We start from the raw sequence: 20,770 nt of genomic DNA, 5'->3' as shown, positions 1-20,770 counted from the left end.
AATAGAATAGAATTCTTTATTGGCCAAGTGTGATTGGACACACAAGGAATTTGTCTTTGGTGCATATGCTCTCAGTGTACATAAGGAGAATAAAATAACATGCATCAAGAATAAAAAGATACAACACTAAGTTGAAAGATTCATCCCGCATAAATTAGCTCAAAAACAATGTCTATGGAGATTCTCAATCATCCCAGGTCATGGTTGCCCCAAAGGTGCTTTTCAAAAGGCAAAACTGGACTTTCTTTTTTCTGGAAGAAATTTCACTTCTCATCCAAGAACAGTTCTGACTGAATGGGGGGAATGAAAAGATTTGCATTTTTTGCAATCATATCCTTGTTAGATCTCTGAGAGTCGTTGAAGCCCCTTGGGGGTTTATCCGTACCTTCAGGGCAGTGGTGGGTTTCAAAAAGTTTTGCTACCGGTTCTGTGGGTGTGGCTTGGTGGACATGTTATGGCTTGGCGGGTGTGGGAGAAGGATACTGTAAAATCTCAATTCCCACCCCACTCCAGGGGGAGGTTACTGCAAAATCCCCATTCCCTCCCAATCAGGTGGGACTCAGGAGGCAGAGAATAGATGGGGGTGGGGCCAGTCAGAGGTGGTATTTGCTGGTTCTCTGGACTACTCAAAATTTCTGCTAGCGGTTCTCCAGAACTGGTCAGAATCTGCTGAATACCACCTCTGCCTCAGGGTCATCTGAATCAGAGTGCAAATACAGATAAGTACAAATACAGAGGCCAAGTGGCCTGAACTACTTTCAGAGAGCTAACAAGATGATTGCAAAAAATATAAACCCTTCCACTTCTCCCCCACCCCACAATTCAGTCAGAACTGTAGAAACTTCTAGGATGAGAAAAGAAACATTTTCAAGAAAAAAAACAGTTCAGTTGCCTTTCCAAAAGCACCTTTAGGATAGTTTTAAGTCAGGGCATGCAAATCGCAATGTTTCGATTCATGCAATATGCTATGCCAAAATCAAATATGGTTTACTCTGATATGTGAATCCAGCTTAATATAATATATAGTATGGGATTTTAGGAATTGAAAGTTGGAGATTTTCCTCAATTCACACAATATATGAGATTTTAATGTACATTTATTTTTGGTTTAGCATAAGTCAACCACTGTAATTTGTAAACCATGGCTTCAGATTACATTGAATCAGACTTCCATGTCTTAATAGACAAACAATGGGTTAGAGTGATTTGAATCCACTGGGCAGATTTTACAGCAAGGTTGATCAGAAATTCAATTAAGATTTAGCCGTAGATATAGTGTTTAGATAGATGCTAAATAATTTCAAATAATTTGATATTCTGATTGGGCTTCTAGTTGAAAAATAATATCGGGAGACTTGTCTTTTCAAAATTAAGCAGAGGACAATATTTCAAATTTGTATTTGTAAATGCGTCTCATATATTTCATACACATACACACCAAAATGGATGCTAACAACATCATTGCATTTTGCAAACTTACAAATGTAAGTAACTTATTAAGATTTTGTTCATTTCTCATCTTATTAATGAAAGCTATTATGCACATAAATATATAATGCTAAATTATAGATCATGTTTAAAAATGCAACACATAGGAAGTTGAAACAAAACAGGCCATGTTGTAGCAGCCTACAATTCACTCATTGCCTTGAAATATTGACATTGCCTTGAAAAATTAATTGTAGTTCTGATTTAATTCTCTTTATGTAATTAAGCAAAAGGATATATTATCCAAAGAAGCTTTCTCCCAGTTCTTTGTACATGGGAATATATAGTTTACAGTATTCTTTCCATGTCTAATATTAAGATATTTAATAAATGTTAACAGCTTCATCTGACTAAACTCAGTGTTCATATGATTTTGGAAAATTCACATTAGTTTATATCAAGTTCATTGCCTTTACAATTGAATAACATCTCAATTTTGCCAATGGTTTTCATTCTGTAGAAAAATAAAAGGAATATATATTTGTATTACATACATTATTTAGGAAGGAGAACTTATTACTTCATTCAAGCATTGTATACTAAAAGCCAAAAAGGCTACATATCTTTCAATTCCAAAACGCTTAAAATGCTAGAAAAAACATGTTAATAACCTTCCAATATTTTAGAGAACTCTTTCGTATAAATAAGAATTTGCAAAAGGAATACTTGATTCCTTCCAATCAGTGTTTTGGTGGTCTTTCATTTAATTTAACAGTAGCATTTCTGATACAGATATATAAAGAAGATTCAAACAGATGGAATCTGTTCATCAGGGTGTATTCATAACCAATACAGATTTTTATCCTTGGATAAAGCCAGATGGGAAGTTTAAATTAGTTGACCATCTGCAATTAATTAGAAACAAAACCACAGATTTTTTTTGGAAAGGAAATAGTATAGTATAATATAGTGAGAAAGGAAGCCAATCAAAATTACAGCTTCCACTTTTCTTGATAAGGAAGACAGCATTGCTTAAAACATTTATTGTAGCATAAACATAATAATGGCAGAATAATCAGCAAAGAACAAGCTCTTTCTAATTAACATGTTTTGTGTTACAGGAAAAATTATGCCAAACATCAGCTTTGTATCCAAGTAGCAAATTTTACTGAATATATAGCATAATCCTATTGTATATTCCAAAGAAATTAAAATAACACATAAAGAAAAATACATGACTATATAATTCAGTACATGTTTTGCTTAGAGGACATCTACGGTGTAAGGAGCAATATAAATTAAAATAACATTAGTTGCAATAGTTATATTCAATTACTGATACTTCCAAATAAATTTAAATAATCCTTAGTGCTTTACATTAGGTGTTATCAATTTGAGTTGACACCTGATGATTGTATGGGCAAATGACCTCAATCCTTGTTAGTTATTCCAAAGACATTTAAGAAAACTTTGCAATTTGTCCTCCATCTTGTCACTCAACCAAAGTATCTCCTTTGTTTTGCTGTTTTCAGTCAGCAATATTCACAATTATATATTAACACTGGAAAACAACTTTGTTGTCATCGAAATGCCCCTATTATGAAATATAAATAAATAAATCCTATCCATCCAATCCCATGTTAATGTCTATGGCAGCTGAGCTGATTTATTTATTAATTTAGCTGCAATTTATTGAGAAATGGCTTTGGATAGGTCATTTTCTTATGATGTGATCCTCGAGGCTGCCTTTATTCCCACATATTAAACTATTGAAAAATAATCTCAGCTGTTTTAGATTGAATAGGGGAGCAACTGATTTTTCCACCTCCCTCCCTATTGAAAATTTTTAATTATAAGTATTCACCTCCACCATTAAGTAAGAATGTGGAAATGCCACTGGTTCACTGTCTTTGAATTTGCTTTCTTGGTGAGCTGAGAGGATAATTCATTACCTCATGTGGTGTTTTCATTTTAAGGTCAGTGATGATGTTTTTGAGAGTTGGGAAATGAAAATAAGGGTCCTGTGATATGGGAATTAAGCAAGTGCAAAACCATAGATTGCTTGTGGAAAGCCTTAAAGAAGATGAAACAAACATAGGAGGAATAGGGCTGTCAATGGCTGTTAATCTCAATGGCTTACCTGTTCACATTTTAATTATACCTGCAATGCACTATAACACATAAAATGAAGATAATTTTAAGAATTATTTTGCCATTTTTTGCTATATTCAGAGCTGGACAGCATTACCTGATTCATTGCCACCTTTAATGTCTCAGTCTCGGTTCTTCCCAAGTTATTTGCACTTGCCCCACCCCCACAGCACTAACTTCTGCTTTTTAAAATTTATAGCGTTTCTACAGTCTTTCCATTAGGACCTTATGTTCTGCTGTATACACAAAAGTTTGTTTTCAAAGTGTTGACATAATAAGCAACCATTACTCTATATTAGAGGATATGAACAATAGTCAAAACAGCTTGAGAACAGAGGGAAAATGAAAAACTGCGGTAGTGAAAATGAAAAAACCGGTAGAAGTGCAGTAGGAAGACAGCATTTACATCTATATAAATGTTCCAAATCTTCAGAGAGAACTGCCTGTTGTTGCCTTATTCTATTATCATTTAAACATTGGTGATAATTATTTGACAAGTTTTTTATTCATTCAATTTGTATAGACACTCTTCCCAAACCTGGGTTATTGGATAGCGAACAATCATAAAAATAAAATAGAAGAAAATTTAAATAAGTTGGGATTCTCTATTTTGTATTATGTACTAGATTTAATGTGTCAGTAGGTATAAACACAGGTGGTATAAATGTCATTTAAATTCTTTCATATTGTTAGACTTTGGAGTACCTGAGGCTATCATTTCTGTCACCCAAAAATCTGTCTTCTATAAGGATATGCATATATTGATATAGGCTATCCTGTTTAATTAATCAGTAGATCTGATGAAACCGGTGGAATATATTGTGCCAGTTTGTATAAGATATAAGATTAAACCACAATTAAACTAACTTAAACGACTTGCAATTATACTTCAAGAGTGCAAACCTATTGCAGAGGGATAGAAACAGAGAGATAGAATTAAGATCACGTGAAGTGTTAATACCACTTTATAATGCCTTGGTAAGGCCACATTTGGAACACTGCATTCAGTTTTGATCACCACAATGTAAAAAAAAAGACTCAAGACTCTAGAAAGAGTGCAGAGAAGAGAAACCAGGATTAGGGCACTGGAGGCTAAAACATGAATGGTTGCAGGAACTGGGTATTTCTAGTTTAATGAAAAGAAGGACTAGGGGAGACATGATAGCAGTGTTCTGATATCTCAGGGGCTGCCACAAAGAAGAGGGAGACAAGCTATTCTCCAAAGCACCTGAGGGTAGAACCAGAAGCAATGGGTGGAAACTAATCAAGGAGAGAAGCAACTTAGAACTAAGGAGGATTTTCTTGACAGAACAATTAATCAGTGGAACAACTTGCCTCCAGAAGTTATGAATGCTCACTGGAAGTTTTTAAGATGTTGGATATCCATTTGTCTGAAGCGGTGTAGGGTTTCCTGCCTGGGCAAGGGGTTGGACTAGAAGACCTCCAAGGTCCCTTCCAACTGTTATTCTATTATATTGCAAGAAATCCCACACACGGGGGGGACTAAAGTCAAAGTTAAACGGACCAATAAACCTTCGACTGATAGCAGTGAATCCTTGTGAGGATTTTATTGGCTGTGATATTCCACCATGCTACTACGCCACGGTAAGAGGATTAACCTAAAGCCTACTAAGCCATAAATCATGGCTTTTACACCCCACGTCCCCAAGCAAGTTTGAGCACGGCTCGAGGCGGGACCCCGGGTGTTTCGGCACCCCCGTTGACATTTAAAATAAGACCCAGCAGCAACAGCTTGGAACCGAGCATCTCTAAGACCTTAGAATAGCAAGGCCGGACAGGGACAGCGTTGGAATAGCGAAACCCGATTGGTTGAGCTCGAGGTTCCGGCGAAACAGGGAACGGCCCGCAGAGCGAGGCGACCAGGGGCGCGCGCGCATGTGTGGGCGGAAGAAGGGCCGGTCCGCGCAGCGGCGCGCGCGCGTGTGTGTGGTGTGGTGGTGCGCGCGCGGGCGCGCGCGTGGATCCTGCCCGAAGCGAAAGCGGGGAGGGGGACGGTTGGTTCCCGAGGGCAGGACGTAGAGCAGCGCGTTGCCGCCCTCGCCTTTTCGACGGGCCGGAGGTGTTGACGGGGCCGTTTCGTTTAGGCGGGGCGGAGCCCTGGTTGGGTTCCGCTGTAAGCTGCTTGAGGGTGGCGCCGCCGGGCTGCCCTCTTCCTTCCTCCTCCTCAGGCGGGACTCCCCCCGGCCGGGCTCGGCTCGACGTTGTGATTGGGTGGAAGAAGATGGCGCTGCGCGGATGGAAATCCTAATGACAGTCTCCAAAATAGCCTCCATCTGTACCATGGTGAGTGTGAGGGGAAGCGGTGCCCCCGACACCCGTTCGCTCGCCCTTTGGGGCCCAGGCGCCGCGGCCGGGTGAGAGGAGGGCCGCCGGGTCGGGGAATCTGGGCGGAGCCCGGGCGAAGGTGTGCCTTACGCTCCATTGGGAAGGACGGGTGTGTGTGTGTCAAGGGGATAGGGGGGACGTTGGGGGTCCCCTTTTCCCCCGAGAGGGTTTCTTCCAGAAACGGGAGACTTGTGTCCTCCTCGTGCCTATTTACTCCCAAGTAAAGCCCATGGAATCAGACCAGACTTACATATATACATGCCTCTCAAAAAAGGCACGCTAGGACTTAATAGAAGGCCATCTCGAAAGAGGCGTGCAGTGATATTTGGTGGGATGCAATCCCTGATCTTGGGGCAAAAAAGGCTTCTACCTAAAGAAATCTAAGCCTGCAATTTGGTGCGGCGCAAATCTTTCTACATTTCCTCAGCAAAGTCGGTTTTAGCCAAAGAGGGGGGGGGGGGACTTGGACTTGATCGCCTTGGACTGCAAGGCGATCAAACCGGTCAGTCCTAGAGGAGATCAACACTGCCTGCTCTTTAGAAGGCCAAATCCTGAAGATGAAACTCAAATACTTTGGCCACCTGATGAGAAGGAAGGACTCATGGAGAAGAGCCTCATGCTGGAAAAGATTGAGGGCAAAAGAAGAAGGGGACAACAGAGAATGAAATGGCTGGATGGAGTCACTGAAGCAGTCGGTGTGGACTTAAATGGCTCCAGAGGATGGTAGAGGACAGGAAGGCCTGGAGGAATGGTGTCCATGGGGTCATGATTGGTTGGACAGGACTTCGCAACTAACAACAACAACAAGGGGGGAGAGGAATAACTTTGCATTGAAATTTGGTGGGAGAAAAAAATAACTTGTTGATGCCTTGCAAATTATCAAGAACATTTCCCAGGAGAGCCAGATGTTAATTTTGCTCAAAGCTCTGGAGAGGGTGAAGAGGCAGGAATGACACAAAAACAGAAAAAACTTGAGGAAAGGGGGAAAAAATGGAGGTGGTGGGTGTGGTGAAAGGAGAAGTTTAAGTAGAACAAATTTAGTACACAGATAGAGGGGTCATGTTGCAATATGGAGTTTTTAACACGAATGATGTTGGGATCTGTCTGAACTCGTTGAAAATGGTTTAGTAGTGCAGCAGAACAGTGAAGTGTTTTTATGTTTATATATACTGCGTTTGGATTTTTAGCCAGTCTGTAATTTTTTAAAAGTATCTTAATCACGTCAAAGCCTCTAGTAGCAGACCTTCTTATGAAATATGATTTAGAAGAGAAATAGACATTATATACCCCTTTGGGTGTGCTGATTGTGTTTTTTTTAATTTTATACTTTGCTCTTTGGCAGTGTAGTTTAAAATAAGTATGGAGATTTTTAGAGCCATTATACTTGTTTCTTCTTTCAGCATAATGCAAAGGTTCTTTGTGAAGCCAAGTTAAAAGCTCCTTTTCCTCAGGAAACAAAATAGTTATTATTTTACAGAAGTTTGTAAATTATTATCTAGGTCTAATTGATTCATAATACATTTACCTTACAGTCCCCTATTTCTCAGACAAATTAATTTCTCTTGTTCATTCTGCCCTTTAAATCTCCCCAATGCAAAAAAAAAAAAAGACTGACAAATCGCATACCCTAGATAGATTCCAAGTAGTAGAAATAGGATGTATAAAGTTTGTAGGTTGTGTTTCCTTCATTTAGATTACTTTTCCAAAACATAAATGAAATAATCATTTTTGTTGACACTAACTTTCCCAGATTAGTTAGCAATAGTGTATGAAAATTGGTATTCTCAAGCCAGCTACCCAGATCAAAGTGTAAATTGTTATATTGAATTATCACTTTTCTGAATTATATGTAATCTTAATAGTCAACAAGAAGGGATTCTGACTAGTTATTACATAAAATAAATATAATACCAAAAATGCTTGGTAAGTAACCAAGAAGACAAGGATAACTACCGTAACAAGTGCTTGTCAAGTGAAGTAACAAGAAAAACAGAAGTTAGGGACAGCAAAAAGCCATTATGTGCTCTGATAGATTATGTGCTGAGCTGTGAGGAACTGTGAAAAGGTGATTTTCTTGAATAGCTGTGGATTGTAAGTAGAGAGCTGCTGATTGCCAAATAGGAATTGAATGATTGTTTCCTGTTGAATAAGCAAAGACTAATAATATTTTAAAAGGCAAGTTCCAGAGAATGAGATCACGAGAAAACAATAATAGTAGATTGGTGAAAACGTTTAGGTAGGAAATCCCTAAGAAGATTTATTTCAACATAAGAGTTAACTATTTTTGGTTAAAATAAGAACCTGTAAATGGAAAAAAATAAATAAAAGCCTTCCTATTGGCTGTCCAAAAATTGGTGAAGATGAATGTATATGGATATGTAGATATAACCAATAGCACATAATTGCCAAGAATTCCAATTAGGAAAAATGGAGAACAATAGAACATGTCAATATGGTTACATATGTTTAATAAAAATAAAGTTATCTTAATTGAGTTTCCACAAAGATACATTTTGAGTGTACGGTTTATAGAGTCACCATACTGCCCCCAGCAATTTGGGTCCTCATTTTACCCATCTTGGAAGGCTGGAAGGCTGAGTCAACCTTGAGCCTGGTGAGATTTGAATTGCCAAATTGCAGGCAGCCAGCAATCAGCAGAAGTAGCCTGCAGTACTCTGCATTCTAACCACTGCACCACCGTGGCTCATAATGAAATTTACCATATACCATTACAACTTTTTCCAAGTAGAAAACAATGAAGTATAGGATGGACTAGTTGACTTAGTAATAACATTAAGTAGTTGATTGAGAGCCAAAAATATGGTAATAATGTGGTAAGGCTACCCAAAAAATGTAGTTCTAGCCTGGGTTAATAGAAGAATAATTTCCAAATTATGTGTGTCACTTGGAGTAAGGGCTAGGGTTCCAATTGCCACCTTTAAGCAAATCCTACACTGTTGCATCATCCTCTAGTCACACCATTGCCATTTTCCATCTCCTCTTGGCTTCCCCATTGGCTTTACTTGTTAGAAGCCAGCAGTGAAGGTTGCAATTGGTGATCACTTGACTGCAGAATTCTCTGGCTGTTGCAATTGCAAGCTGGTTGCCAAGTGCCCAAATCGCAGTCACGTTACCATGGGGATGCTGTGACAGCTGCAACTATGAGAAACATTGTAAGTTCCCTCGTTCAGCACTGTCCTTACTCCAAATGGTAACTGGAAAAGTGGTCACTGAACAAGGGCTGCCCTTATCATGTTTCACCCCCCTCTCCGCTTCTTCAGGCTAAACACAACCAATACCTTTAACAGTTTTTCTTTCTAGTCCCTTATCATAGTGATTGGTCTCATCTAGACATAATCTAGGTTATTGATGTCCTTCTGAAAATATAGTGCCTGGAATTGAATCCCATATTGAATCCAGTATTTGTAGGAGCGGTCTGACTAATACAAAATGAAGAAAAGGAATGGCTTCTATTGGTCTTGATTCAGTACCTGTTGATGCAGTTGAGGATTTTGCTTATTTTACATTTGAGTCACAATGTTGGTTCATGTTCAGGTTGTGATCCACTAAAGGTGCCCACATTTTTTTTCTGCATATACACTTCAGATGTGCCCTTCTCATCCTGTACTTACGTCTTTGATTTGCCCTACCCAGATGAACTTCGCATTTGTTGCTGTTAAAATTTATCTTTCAGGTTTTTGTCTAGCGTTACAACTTATTAATGCTGTCCTCTAAAATGTTAGCTATCTCTCCTTCTCACTGCAAAATTTATTATCGTATTTTTGGCCTCCTCATTGATTCAGGTCCTACAAGCTCTGACATTTCCCATGATGTTTCCCACATCATGGGAATCCACATTTGTCACCTTCTCTAGTAGAATATCAAGTGAGACCTTGTTGAGTGTTTTGCTAAAACTACTCATCTGCTCTTTTACAAATCTTGTCTTTATTCTTCTAATACAGATAGTCCTTGACTTACATTTAGTGAAAGTTACAACAGCACTGAAAAAAGTGACATGACTGTTTTTCATACTTGAGCAGCCCCATGGTCATGTGATCAAAAATCAGACACTTGGCAATTGATTCATATTTATGATGGTTGCAGTGCCCTGGTGTGATCACCTTTTGTAGCCTTCTGACAAACAAAGTCAATGGAGAAGCAAGAGTCACGTAACAATCATGTTACTAAATTAACAACTGCAGTGATTCACTTAACAACTGTGGCAAGAAATTTCTGGTATCAGAAATAATTTTAGAACAATATTTCTTTTTTAGAAATAGACTGATATCTTACGTTCTATCCCGAAACATTAGTGCAAGAATGATACATGTGTGCAAGCACACGTTAGAAAAAAAGTTCAAAACAACAATTTGAAATATTTTTATTAATTTAAACATTACCTTTGGATTCTTTTTATTTATTTAATCTAAAAATTCATACTTTGTATAATTTGTAGTTTCATTTTTCTTTATACATGTATAACTGAAAATAACTTGTGGTATAAATTATGTTATCCATATCAGCTGCATTATGTACTAAATACAATTCCATAATTTTTTTCTAGTGTTTTTTTACCCTTGTGTCCGAATTTTTATCTTTCAGTTCTATAATCTGTTTTGAACTTTTTATTTTAGAAAAACATGTAATCATGTAGTCTTATTAATGTTAGGTATATAGCTGATTGGAAAAATCATAAGTTTACAATAGTAACATTAACCATAATTAAAGATGCCTGGTATAAGACTCTTCTACCTATATACACATAAATGCTTATTACATGGATGAATATTCTTTCTACCATATCTAATATTAACAGTGTATGGGTTTGTCTTAGTATTATAGGAAAAATTAAGTTGGGAACAATGGCCAGGCCAGTCTAATTTCCTAATTTCCTATTTGGTATACCATGAGCTTTATTATTTATTAATCAAATTTGCTTGAAATTTTATATCACAAAATATTATAAATTATACCATTATTATTTCTTCCCACAATTTATTTAGTTCTTTCTTCAATAAACTACTTAACTTTTATAGTCAGTGTGTGCCAGAAAATAATTGCTCGTAAATACTATTTTTTTCCCTCTTAGGGCGCTAATGCCTCAGCCTTAGAGAAAGAAATTGGTCCAGAACAATTCCCAGTCAATGAACATTATTTTGGTTTAGTAAATGTAAGTTTCATATTTTGCTTGCTTAGAAAAAAGTGGAATTAATAATGTAAAATAAGAAAGTTGTTGAAAAAGGGTTTGCCAGTACATTAGAGATTGATAGTTTTGAGAAAATAATAATAAAAGTGACTATAATGTTTTAAAATTAATTTTAATTAATTCAATGTAATGAACAATGTTTAATGCAAATGCATCTTGATATAAGTCACAAATTATTCATAACTGTAACCCTAATTAATATGCTAAGGTAATGCTTTTCAGAACAGTATAATTTCTACCAAGTAAATTGGAGAATCCTTAAGGAAAGTAGAAATTATAGACAAATTATCTAGCTATTTCAGGAACATATTGGGTATATTTTGGTTTTGTTCATGTACAAAATATTAATGTAGTATGGTATAGTATTATACCAGCATGCACATGTTGGATATCAAAGATTTTAAGAAAATTATCTACTTTTATGGTGGAATTTTCAGAATTACTTGGCAAATCAATTGTAGAAATATAAAAGCATTATATAAAATATAAGTAAAATATAACCCAGGTGTCAGTAAACAAGTGCATGATTGCTGGCCATTATATTTATCCCTGATTCATGGATTATGTTATTCTTCAGAATCCAGAAATCATAATATGCTTTTAACAAATTTCTTTCTGCATGCCATTTGCTTACTTATTTAACTTAATTGACAATTTGTCTTCTAGTTTGGAAATACATGCTACTGTAATTCAGTTCTTCAGGCACTTTATTTCTGTCGACCATTTCGAGAGAAAGTCTTGGCATACAAGAGTCAGCCCAGAAAAAAAGAGAGTCTTCTCACCTGCTTAGCTGACCTCTTCCACAGTATAGCCACCCAGAAGAAGAAAGTAGGAGTGATACCTCCTAAAAAGTTCATAACAAGACTACGAAAAGAGAATGGTAAAATTTTATTTTGTTGTTGTGAAGACTTTGCCTTTAACTAATTTAATCATAAAATGGGCATTTCTCTCCATTGATTTATTCCCAGTATTCTTACTTGGACTGATCTTCAAAATCCAAACCTTTACAATTTTGTCATAAAAGTCCTATTCTTTTCTTTCTAAGTCCAATCTTCCTTAAAACACGTTTATTTTAAACAAATAAGATAGTGCTTGATAGCATCTGATGGAAGAAAGGTTGAAAATGCCTGAAGACATAGTTTTAGTAAAATAGCAGTCAGTAAAATTTTGATAAGACTACAAAATAATTGAATTTGATTAGCACAACTAATAAAATAAAAACATTCTGGTAAACCAAACCAGTCTTAGCTTGGTATCTAAATGGTAACACAGAAGATGACATGTTGAAAATCCCTAAGGAAGCCAAAGTTATTATGATTTACTGTAAACACCAATGTTTTGAATAGAGTTTAGAAATGGATTTGTAAAACTGAAGATTTTTCCTATTAGTAAAATGTGATCACAATAGCCCTCTGAATAACTTATTGAAAATAATTGTTCACAGATATAGGTTACTCTCTCCCTTAAGAATGCACAACTAGCTCACTAGACTAGGTACTCTATCCAATACAAGTGAGACACTATCATGGGATAATTCATTCAAAGAACGTCTGTTATCTCTTAATTTCAGGCACCTATTCAGTTTATTCTAACTGAAATGAAAATGAAATGAAACTGTGTTTTTAGCTTGCCGATCTCCAGATGACCTCTCCCTCAGCTTTACACAAATATTATTAAGCAGGAGGGAGAACATGAAATGATATGTTGCCAAGCATAAAGTATAAATTCTCTAATTTTTAAAAATAACTCTACAACTGAAATTGAGCATTTGTTAAACTGATTCAGAAAGATACCATGCTTATTTATTTTATACATTTGCAACTTTTTCCTTTAGTGAAATTCTTCAGTCCTACTAGGATGGAGACCTATTTGTCTCTTTGATTTATTGTTGCTCCTCAAATACAATTGCATTGTGAAGATGTTTTGCATGGAATAAGAAACTCATTATTATTTCATTTGACCAACCTTTAAACAAATCATTTATATCTGGGGTACATCTGTTTATTCCTAAAGGATACCATTTTATTAATTTGATTCAATGTCTGCTTAGTTAAGACAAGCCCATAGGTGAATTACAGATAAAATTATTAAGCAATTGTGAGGAGCAAAACATCAGGCAATTACTGAAACAAATTACTATTCTCATAGGCTATTCCCATAGGCATTGGGGCTGTGCATTGTTTTGGATTGGCTTCCAGAAGTCCTTTGAGCACTTAATCCAAGAAAGCATGTATCTGTAGCTCTTTAAAGCAGCCATGTCTTTTCAGAGCATCATATTAAATAATAGATCATATCTACTATTGGGTGGAAGCAGGCTTGCGTACTGCAGATATCTTTTTTTGTTGTCTGAAAAATATTCTCATTCTTCTTCAATATGCTCCTAGAAAGACGCCAGGGATAAAAAAATAACACCCCTCCCCCATTTTTGAAAATTTAAGTATATATAGAACCAACTTCCAATAACACACCTGAAATAATATAAAGTACTGGAGTCCAGAATATATGTTCCATCCTGTTGCAGTTGGTTTTAGGGTGTTTTGGATCACACTAAATGTATGAAATAAAGTTGGGAGACTGAAGTTGAATGTTGAACAAAATTCAACTTCAAAACTTAGGTAGCTCAACTCTCTGCTCTATATGAGAGTTCTATGGTATAAGAAAGTTGGCCAGGCAGGATGTGTATAATAGCTTTCTGATATTGTTTATTCCCAGCAATTTCTTTTTAAATGTATTTACAGTATCTATCCAAGAAGTAGATTAAACATATCAATTTTTTTTGTAGAGCTGTTCGACAATTATATGCAGCAAGATGCACATGAATTTTTGAACTATTTACTGAATACAGTGGCAGATATTTTGCAAGAAGAGAAAAAACAGGAGAAACAGAATGGTCGTCTACCTAATGGCAGCATTGATAGCGAAAACAATAATTCCCCAGATCCAACATGGGTTCATGAAATCTTCCAGGGAACATTAACCAATGAAACAAGGTGTCTCACCTGTGAAACTGTAAGCATTTTCTACAAATCTGTCTTAATCTTCTGTATTTATTTATCAATTTTTGAAACTGGCCATCTCCCTTGCAGATGAACTCTGGGTGATGTACAAATAAAATATTGAAACATAAAAACAGTATATAAATTTAAAAAGAGCCAAGGATGATTAAAATTCAATGTTAAAAAATAATTAAAAGTGGGAGAGAGTTTTTGGAATGCTAACCAGCCCCATGGTTATGTATTCATCTCTGGGCCCAAAGAAAGGCCTCAGAGCTATGTTTTCACTACCTTCCAAAAGGCCAAGGGAGAGGAGGCCTGCCTGACCTCTGGGCAGGGAGCATGTTCCAGAGGTAGGGGCAACAGGAGACAAGTCTCTCTTCCTGGATCCTGCCAGTCAGAATTATTTGGCTGACAGAGTTCACAGCATATCCTCCCTGCCTGATCAGATAATATATAAAAAGAAAATATTGTTTTTGATAGTGGATCAAAAGCTGAGTAAAAAATATTGATATGAATTTGAGTTGTGTGTGATTTCAATAAACCTTTTTTCATAGCCTGACTTAATAGAATTGAATCACAGATGTTTATTTGTGTGCAAGGATTTTATAGTAATGTAAACTAAAATTTTAATATAAAAAAGTTAGGTAACAGATGACATTTAGAAAAAGTGAGTATGGAAATATTATTCCTTATGGGGAACAATTGTTTGGTACTTATCATGCCTCCCAGAACTGATAAGTACCGAGATGCCACTGTATTGCCAAGAGAAGTGAATCAATTTCTTTCAGGTAAAAGGATAAATCAAGAGAAGATTCCTGAAATTATTTGGCATTTACTGTGCTTTTAATAGTGGAATATTAACAAATGGAGAGATGAAAATAATAGCATTTTTTCTCTAAGAAGAGTGAATTTTGTTAAAAGTTTGGTTACCATTATTAATTACCATTATAGCAATAGCAATAGCAGTAGACTTATATACTGCTTCATAGGCCTTTCAGGCCTCTCTAAGCGGTTTACAGAGAGTCAGCATATTGCCCCCAACAACAATCTGGGTCCTCATTTTACCCACCTCAGAAGGATGGAAGGCTGAGTCAACCCTGAGCCGGTGAGATTTGAACCGCTGACCTGCTGATCTAGCAGTAGCCTGCAGTGCTGCATTTAACCACTGCGCCACCTTGGCTCTTAAAGCTTATTGCTTTAAGCTTTATTTTGCTTTATTTTTAGTTTTTAAGGTCCTTCAAAAATATACATAAATAGATAATTATACAATTATTTTTAACATGCAGATAAGCAGCAAAGATGAAGATTTTTTAGATCTTTCTGTTGATGTGGAACAAAACACTTCAATCACACATTGTTTAAGGTACGTGCAATAACTTATCTCTGATTCTGTCCTTATAAGCATATAAATTTAAAATTAAGTAAAATGATTTTATTAGACCAGTTTTAGATTAATAAACTTTATAACACTTTTTATATTCTTCCTTAATTGAACTCGAACACTTGCCTACTTAGTGCATATGTTTCAAATATGCCATGCACAGTTTAGTATGAAAAATATTTCAGTGAGTAATTCATAGTTGTTGGACTTTAAGTATAATTTATTCAAAAATTGATTTTTTTACATTCCCATTTTAGGGGTTTTAGCAACACAGAAACCTTGTGCAGTGAATATAAATATTACTGTGAAGAATGTCGCAGTAAACAGGAAGCACACAAAAGGTACCATAGTTATTTATTTTGAGCGTTAGCAATATATATGTACATAAATTAACTGCATATTTTGAGTTTTTGCATTATGTAATTGCCTGGCTTAAACTTTCAGCAAATGAAGATTGATAACAATTCTATTAATTTTTTATGACTTTGTAGACTTTGAAATCTAATTAAATATGGTAATAGACTTTGAAATCTAATTAAATATGGTAATCAGTTTAATTTTGTTTCAGAATGAAAGTAAAAAAGCTGCCTATGATTCTTGCTCTTCATCTGAAAAGATTTAAATACATGGACCAGCTACATCGATATACAAAACTCTCCTATAGGGTAGTATTTCCTTTAGAACTTCGGCTATTTAATACGTCTGGTGATGCCACAAATCCTGACAGAATGTATGATCTTGTGGCAGTGGTAGTTCACTGTGGAAGGTAATAAAATATATTACAATCTGTTTTTTGTTAACCTCTTGGAAAACAGTGCTATGCATTTATGCTAAAAGTCCTAAACATAAAGTTTGAAATTGATTACATATGTAAAGTGGCATTAGTGCTAGGCATATAAATGAGATGAGGAAATACATCCATGTAACTCTATCCTCTTAACTCACACCTTATTCTTATTTGAGTGATCCAGATTTATTTACCATATCGTCCGGATAATATGGAATGCTGATGTATTACATAGGTCAGTGATAGTGAACGTTTTTCTGCTCGGGTGCCAAAAGGCTGTATGCATGCCCACACCTATAATGCAATGCCTTCCCCCGCGCATGCGTGCACAACCCTCCCGCACTCACCCACGGATATGCACACAGGCCTTACTGAAGCCTCTGGAGGTTTGTTGGGCCTGTTTTTCGCCACCCACAGGCTCCGGAGGCTTTCCTGAAGCCTGGGGAGGGCGAAAATGGCCTCCCCCGCCCTCCGGAAGGCTGAAAATCAGCTGGCCAGTGCACACATACGCGCTGGAGCTGACCTGTGGCACGCGTGCCATAGGTTCACCATCACAGGTTGCCTATGTTATAGCAACCAATTATATTTCTTCTTCAAAAATTTTCTCTTCAAAGTAATAGTAAGCAGTAGTCATGCTGTTAAGATAGAATACAGCAGCATTTTTATATAATAGTCCTCACCTAACAACACACATCTCCGCTGCCCATTTCTACCTTTTTGGCTGTCCTGCTCTGTGTGCCCCCAGTGCCCTATGTTCTCTGCCCTTACTGTCCTGGATTACAATACCCCTGCCACCCTCATTGCTCTTTGGTTTTCCCTGCACCCTCATCATCTGTGCAATACTCTTCCTACTGCCCACCTCTCTCTGTACCTGTGGCCTCTCCTGCTCCCAGCTGACCTTCATTGTGTTCTTCCTCCTATTGCTAATGAGATGCATTCAGCCTGTCATGAGCAAGGCAGCTGCCTAGGGCCTTCCTGAGACCTTGCATGGCCTGCAGCCACCTTGCAAAAAGCCAGCATTGGTGCAACTCGGCAACCAGAGGAAAGAGAAGGCGAAGGTCAATTGGAGGTGGTAGAGTGCAGGATGGTCCAGAGGACGGATATGGGAAAGGTGATAAATGGGTAGCGGAAGTTAAAATGGAGGTGCGTGTAGCAGGACAAGAGAAGCATGAGTTTCTCACCTAATGATGTTCAATCCTGGCCTATAATTTTCTATATCTTCCATAACAAGAAAATTATTAAATATTCATTAAATTTTTAATCAGCCCATCTAACCTACAGTATAAGATAATTCTGGATAGCTTTTTGAATAAGTTACAAGATAAGTTAAAAAAAATTAAGATATCAAAAGATTAAAACTATACAAATTATGATTTTCAAACCATACTGGAACCAGAATCGAGATGGACGGGGATAAGATCTTACCCTGTCAGCCATCTCCAGTGGTAAGCATCCCCCTTAGGCCCCAGGCCAACCAGCAAAGGCAAGTTTTGATATCCTTCCGGAACTCTAAATGGGTGGGAACCATTTTTACTTCCAGTGGTAGAATGATCCATCAGGATGGAGCCACATTTTTTTCTTCAGTAAAATAGTCAATAAAGATTATATATTAAACATATAGAAAAAAGCCATAAAGCTAACCAAAGATTCTCTGTAGTATTATTTTATGTAATCCCTCCCCCACATAATATTGAATTTGAAGATGACATACTATTAATTACTTTCTTTTCACAGTGGACCTAACAGAGGACACTATATTGCTATTGTAAAAAGTCATGATTTTTGGCTGCTCTTTGATGATGACATTGTAGAGGTAAGAATTGTTATGATTTATTGATTGTAAAATGTATTCATTAAACTTATGTTTTTGCTATTTGGTTTTAGATGATTAAAACTAGAAGTATTTGGAAGCAACTTAATTGCTTTTGATATAGATCTGTTATTTACCCCCCAAAAAAGATAATTGTGCATGTTTTTCTCAGTAAATATGTTGCTGCAAGTGACAATTATTTTAATATGCTGGTGCTAGAGTCATAGTTTTGCTACAAAATTGCAAATTATTGTTTTTGAGAAATGTATACACCTCTATTTTGTTTCAGAAAATAGATGCCCAAGCTATTGAAGATTTCTACGGGTTGACATCAGATATTTCAAAAAACTCAGAATCTGGTTATATTCTCTTCTATCAGTCCCGGGACTGAATGTGTCTAGGCAAAAAGTTACTTCCTGCCTCATTTTTCTGGATAACATGAAAATGACTTCATTAGAAGACAGTAAAAGTAGAGACAAAAGAACGATAATGCGGTTTGTACTGCGACAAACCCAGGTATTCAGAGAGGCTTTTGAAAATCTTCATATTGTGCTCCATGAATTTGCTCAGGGGTCATAAGGACAAGACTGATGCATCACAAATGCACTGGAGAAACAGATCAGCTACTCTTGTAAGAATTTCCCATCAAGAAAGTTGCATCTAGCAGACTTGATCAAAAGTCCAATTTTGTGGATATATTTTCATAATCTTTGGCATATTTGATTTCTTGTCAGTGTTGTATCGAATGCAAGTGGAACAAAGCAATATAAATTTGGCACATTAATTTATTTGGTATTACTAAAAGTGCACATGATTCTTAATCTTGATTTTACCTATATTCAGTTTCGAGATTTTTTTGCACACATAGAGAATTAGCCTAACAGTTGCTTTCTTGGCCAGAATAAATTTATAGCATATGGTTTTGTGACTGGAACCAAGAAGTCAAATGTGTTTTGCTTCTTGTAAGAAGCTTACATTACAGTAATAAGTACCTTTATGGGAACAGTTTTGAGTTTTAAACTTTCTATGGGGAAGAACTTGATTTATAATTATAATTTTATTTTTATTTATGTGTTACTGCAACTTCTAGAGTTTCTGTGTTTTATATTTCCACAATTTTTGGAACCTAGATTTGTATATTAGATTTTATTGGATTTAAATACTCTTTTACATTGTTCATCTACAAGATTTCTCAGAAAATATACTTTCAAAACCTAAACTAACCAGGGGAAAGTATGGAATTTGCTTCTTTAATAAGGAGCCAATGTCTCTTGCTGTATGTTTCATGTGTGTTATTTAAAAAATTTGAAGTGTCTCTGATGGTGTAAAACAGATTTTCTGTTTTATCATTGCTAAGATGGTATAGGTAGTCTACTGTACCAGTTTTTCTTTTCTAAGTCTTCTAAACACTCTGACTGCAATAATAGGCCAAAATTGCCCATGCTTAATAGAACCAGGATGGCAAATATGTAATTTTGGTCTTTATTGTAGCATTAATTAAAATGTAAAATAGCTTCAGGATATCTCAGTTTCTGTGAATGCAATGGACATGGATAGTTGAAAACTCCCAAAAGTCTTGTGAAAGTTTTACCCACTAAAATTTTAAAATTAAGAAAAAGAATATTTTAAATTTGGTTATTTTGATCCTGAAAGCAAGGGATCTCTACATCATTGATATGTTGTCTGAGTGACAGTGGCTGAATGTAATTTGATGAAATAAAGCTAAATGCATATTTCCAGTTAGATCAATTGTGCCTTCATATTTTGGCACTCCTTCCTTTTCATCATAGTTTTGTTTTGCTGGCAGTGTTAGTATGAAACTCTTTTTGTCTGCTGCTATAATTAATGCATTCAGTTTACCTATACAGTTTAGCTCAGGAATTTAACATCATCAAACTGAACAGATTTTTAATGTAGGTTGTGTTATTTAACTAATGTGAAAAAAAATCATGTTAAATTGTAAAGATTTTTTTATTAAAACATGTAAAGCTTTGTTTCATTTATTCTATCATCTTGCTGGGGGATTCCACTGAGAATGAATATTCATTTTTAAAAGTGATTTATATAAAAGTACATATTGTTGGACTATTTATGGATGTTATAACTGCATAAAACTTGAATTCGGGATTACTGTCTTTGTCTGGTTGGAAACATCAGTATAATTTATTGCTTTCTACATATTTTGGAATGTAACAACTATAATCCCTAAATATTGGCCATGTTGTGGAGTTGTGTTTTTGTTTTGTTGTTAGCATATGGCATTGTTACAATAGCCAGGAGACCACAATGCTGTTACAGAATAGTAGTTTGGCTTGCCAAAGCATCAACCCTGTTATAGGACACGTTTGCATGTTTCCCAAGGTGTGCCACAAGAGGGCAAGCTGGCTTTGCACCAGAGAGAAAGTCTAGTGGTTCTTTCTGCAGCATCATCCAAAGCCCCCTTCCCTCTCAGAACTGCCTCACACATGGGGATTGCAACTGGAAAGGTTCAGAACTGTCAGGAATCTGATTGCCTGCACAGAGCACCAGCTCATCTCATGGTACCTATCTATCTACTTGCATAGAGGAACATGCTTTTGAACAGTAAGGCATACAGAAGCTGTGACAGGAGTTCACTCTGCCACACAATGCTTGGACTCAAACCATCAGAACAGAGGTCATCTCC

The 20,770-nt window shown here is 36.3% G+C and overlaps 1 protein-coding gene across 1 annotated transcript; it reads left to right on the top strand.

Annotated features, from left to right (window-relative positions):
* The first annotated feature begins 5,622 nt into the window (after window positions 1-5,622).
* On the top strand, window positions 5,623-20,232 carry LOC116510631 (ubiquitin carboxyl-terminal hydrolase 12). The gene is made up of 9 exons (XM_032220252.1): window positions 5,623-5,883; window positions 11,015-11,095; window positions 11,798-12,011; window positions 13,914-14,140; window positions 15,414-15,490; window positions 15,766-15,849; window positions 16,077-16,274; window positions 18,030-18,108; window positions 18,395-20,232. Exons 1-9 carry the CDS (start codon window positions 5,836-5,838, stop codon window positions 18,494-18,496), a joined length of 1,110 nt encoding a protein of 369 aa, XP_032076143.1. The 5' UTR covers window positions 5,623-5,835; the 3' UTR covers window positions 18,497-20,232.
* The last annotated feature ends 538 nt before the right edge of the window (window positions 20,233-20,770 follow it).

This window comes from Thamnophis elegans, chromosome 6 (assembly GCF_009769535.1).
Source record: "Thamnophis elegans isolate rThaEle1 chromosome 6, rThaEle1.pri, whole genome shotgun sequence".
NCBI lineage: Eukaryota > Metazoa > Chordata > Lepidosauria > Squamata > Colubridae > Thamnophis > Thamnophis elegans.
The sequence above is the reverse complement of the archived record's forward strand: the minus strand, read 5'-3'. Positions and strand labels throughout refer to the sequence as shown.

Bases quoted from the DNA above. Each gene is read 5' to 3' on its own strand.
- LOC116510631 (XM_032220252.1), top strand. From the start codon at position 5,836: ATGGAAATCCTAATGACAGTCTCCAAAATAGCCTCCATCTGTACCATG. The intron at 5,884-11,014 runs GTGAGTGTGAGG...TTTCCCTCTTAG, and splicing joins TAGCCTCCATCTGTACCATG to GGCGCTAATGCCTCAGCCTT. The intron at 15,491-15,765 runs GTACGTGCAATA...TTCCCATTTTAG, and splicing joins TCAATCACACATTGTTTAAG to GGGTTTTAGCAACACAGAAA.